The sequence below is a fragment of the Pristiophorus japonicus genome, chromosome 14 (genome assembly GCF_044704955.1).
Source record: "Pristiophorus japonicus isolate sPriJap1 chromosome 14, sPriJap1.hap1, whole genome shotgun sequence".
Lineage (NCBI taxonomy): Eukaryota > Metazoa > Chordata > Chondrichthyes > Pristiophoridae > Pristiophorus > Pristiophorus japonicus.
Window position 1 is genome coordinate 12206108 of NC_091990.1, and position 4048 is coordinate 12210155.

Genomic DNA, 4048 nt, shown 5'->3' on the forward strand with positions numbered 1-4048 from the left:
ATTAACTACATGGCGGAGCGGAGCTATGTTACAGAGCAGCGAGTGTTTCGGTGGAAGTTGAACAATTGCAGCAAAAAGATCAGGGAAACTCGGGAGTAGTGTAAAAAAAACGACTTAAGTGACTTACGCCTATATTTCCTTTTACTCTTAAATGTAATATTTCCCCATACTTATGCTGCTTTGGTGTAAGTTTCCAGGTTGCCCAGATTCTCAAACAACACTATTTATATAGCGCCTTTAATGTAATAAAATGTCCCAAGGCGCTTCACAGGAGGATTGTCAAACTAAATTTGACACCAAGCCATGTCGGGAGATATTAGGGCAGGTGATCAAAAGCCAGGTCACAGAGGGAGGTTTTAAGGAGCATCTTTAAAGGAGGAAAGAGAGGTAAAGAGGCGGAGAGGTTTAGGCAGGGAGTTCCAGAGCTTGGGGCCCAGGCAACAGAAGGCAAGGCCACCAATGGTGGAGCGATTATAATCGGGATGTGTAAAAGACCAGATTTGGAGGAGCGCAGTTATCTCGGAGGGTTGAGGCTATAGAGGGATTTGAAAACAAGACACTTGCTCAGTGCTACACTTGAGGGTCAGCTTAGATGATGTGTTCAGGTCCTGGAGTGAGTCGTGAACCCACAACCAACCATCTTAAGAAGCGAGATGACGAGCAGTGAGCCAAAGCTGGCGCCTTAAAATTGTCACCGAAAGTGATCCCACGATCACTCGGCAACATCCAGTGAATACAATGGGGGCATAATCATCATCTTGCATTTAGAAGTCGATTTGAGCACCATTTTAAATTCCCAGACCAGCAATATAAAATAGATTATAAAATGTTTTATTTTTTATAGAAACATGTAACAGCATCAATTTTATTTTCTTACTGAAACAAATATCTAAAACGTTCATATTTATTTATGATACAAACAGAATGCGCTTCAGGGAATGACTGAAGATGGGAAATACTGTTAGTGGCTCAGCAGCCTAGTCCAGAAATCAGGGAATGGTTGCAGCACACAAGGAGGCCATTCGGCCGGTCGGGACCGTGCCAGCTCTGTGCAGGAATACCTCAGCTCGCCCCACTCCCCGCCCTTTCCCCGTAGTCCTGACATTTGTCCTGATCCAACTGCAAGAACAGGGAGAAGGAAACGAATTGCATCTGGGATAGAACTTCGATATATAGTTTATTGTTCCTGCGTCTTCAGAATCAATTAATTCCCTTCTTACTACAATTCTCAGCTTGGCGTCATCTGACGGAGGGGGCGGAAGCACTTATTTGAATTGTCGGGCGGGTGACTGGCCACCCAGTAATCCCCCGGGGTGCAAACGGAACAGTAAAAGGAGCCTGGATTTATGAAGAGTGTGTGCAAGTGTGTGCAATGAATACAGCCTCTTCTTCGCCACCCCGTCCTGGGCTGAGCTAAAAGCGGCCCTCCACACTGCACAGGTGGAGTTTCTGAGATGCGAGAGTCATTGAACCAGGGCTCCGGGGGCACCTTTGGCCTGAGTTTGGAGACACCAACATTCAAAATAGCCTAATTGGAAGGTATTAATCACCTTGTAATTAATCACTAAGTAAAAAGTGAAGTAATGCCATTGCTTTTGTGACAGATAAAAATGATTGGCATGGAGTTCAAATCAATCAGTGATCATTTATATCTTCCCTTCCTGCACAATCTCTTACACTTTTGAAACCCCAGTGCATGGTTATCCAATCCTCAAATTCTGATTTCTCTCACTATTCTATTGCACTGGGGTCCTGGCCACTCCCCTCGGTATCTTCAATAATAACACAGCCTTTACTCTCAGAAATATCCCCACTCATCGACAGTTGAACTATTACAGCTGGAGCGATCACACATTTCTCTCAAATAGGATTGAAAGTTCTGTCAAAAAAAATAAGTAGATAGGAAGTGGAACATTTATTCAAGCTAGCTTTGACTGTAAATGCCCGACTTTGCATAAAATACCATCGTGTAAGCTGAAAGCATTGTTGATTTCTTTTAAATCGTCCACCAACTGCTTTTGACAATAAATACGGTGCTTCCCGAATCAAATTTCTGTTCCATTGGGCCGTGTCCAAAATGTGGCTGCAAATATACAGAAGAGTTTCCGCGCGCTGTCCTGGTGTCTGGCGAATGTGGGACCCAGAAGATCCGGGCCCCGTGTTAAAGTAGGAGGTAAAGAATATAAGACGTCTTGCATTCATCGATATTTGCTTATTTCACGACAATCCCTTGGCAAACATTAAAAAATAAACATTTACAGCAACTCTCCAATGGTCGGCTAACAAATGTTTAAACCACTCCCAGTCTGGTTAATTCTTCCAGCTCGTCCTCAGCACTGAACGACCGCTTTATTTTACATCCTTGTGTACAGACTATTGACAGTTCTGTTTCCCAGGTGATATAACCAGTTTGCTGCTCGACCTGGCAGGCATCGCATAGCTAACAGTTAGAACCTTGCGTTATTATTCACCATTTTTTGTTGTTGCATATAAATCCGATCTGTACAGGAAAGCATCTTGGTTTCAATAAACTATACAGAGCAGGAGATGCCTGCAAACTCGGCTGTCCCCAACACAGAAAATGAAGTTACTCTCTCACTCAATAGGGTCAAATATTGATGGTCATTCTTTCATTCCAGCGCCGCACTCATCATCATATTCCTTTTAAAAAAAGCGTCTCCCCAATTTAATTAAAGAATTTCACTTTAAAAGAAACCGAGCAGCAACTAGAATTTTAATCCGATTTATTAAAAGGTTCCTTTTAACATTTTTTTGCGAGATGTGATGGCTGTGCTCCTCTGTCAAGAAACAGGAGCAGGAGGAGGCAATTTGGCCCCTCGAGCCTGCTCCGCCATTCAGTAAGATGAACTACTCTTGAATCCCCTATCGTTCAAAAATCTCCATAAGAACATAAAGGGTGCACATGTTTGAATTCACATTTGCAAATCGTTATTAAAAAAAGAGAAAAAAAGAACCGGCGGCAGCTTAAATTAACAGGAATAGAAGAAAAACCACACACACACAGAAATTCTCCAACTCTCCCGAAATGGACAATTGGAGGCTCTGTACACACACACACACACACACATATATATATAGACACAGACAGAACGCGGATCCAGTGGGAGCGGAGTTGGTGTTGTCTATCTGTTGGTGGAGGGGCGGCTGAGCTGGCCGGAGAGGTGTGGGGCAGTTTGACACAGGGGGCAGGGACAGGCCACTCCGCCCCAGTGCCGGTAAGCGCCGCCCGCCGAGGCAGCAGGAGGCGCCGCGCCCTTGACCAGCTCAGCGGCCGCCCGGCCGATGCCCAGAAAGGCGATGGGGAGAGGCGGCGGCGGCGGGGGATGCGGGGGCGGCGGGGACGGAGCCCCGACCATGGGGTGCATCGCCTGCAGAGACACCTGTCCGCATCGCTGCGGGTGGCAATGGCTCTGCGCCTGATGCTGGCCGCCCCCGTAAACCTCGCTCACCAACTTCTTCATCTCGTCCAGCGAGCTGCTCAGCATCAGGATGTAGTTTCTGGCCAGGAGCAAGGTGGCGATTTTGGAGAGTTTGCGGACAGACGGACCGTGAGCGTAAGGCATGACTTCCCGGAGCCCGTCCATGGCCACGTTCAGGTCCTGCATTCTCTTGCGTTCCCGATAGTTGACTTTGAGTCTCAGCTCCTGGCTCTGGCACTCCGACATGTCCTTCTTGGAGCCGCTCTTGCTCTCCTTTGGCTCGCCTCCCTGCTCCTCCTGGTCGCTCAGGAAGCCCCGGAAGAGTTTGTGCTGTCTGGAGGCGATGTCCATTTCAGGCGAGGAGGCGCGGCTGGAAATTGACCCGGCGTCTGAATCCATCTGGGCCAAAAAAAAGGTCACTTCAAACCAGCCCCGGGCAGTGGCAGCGATACACTCCGCATCAAGGAGGTGCGCTCAAGTGATTCTTCTTTTATTTCTCCCCCCCCACTTTCACTCTGTCGCACATCAGTTATTTATACAGGATCCCGCAGGGCATTTCACAAAGGAACAATGAATTATATAATGAGCTTGTTATTCTGACATCCAAT

General features: G+C 47.0%; 1 protein-coding gene across 1 annotated transcript; it reads right to left on the reverse strand.

The window, feature by feature from the left end:
• Positions 1-3143: 3143 nt before the first annotated feature.
• Positions 3144-3839, reverse strand: LOC139280303 (oligodendrocyte transcription factor 3-like). The gene has a single exon (XM_070899973.1). The coding sequence runs from the start codon at positions 3837-3839 to the stop codon at positions 3144-3146; it is 696 nt and encodes a 231-aa protein (XP_070756074.1).
• Positions 3840-4048: the final 209 nt, after the last annotated feature.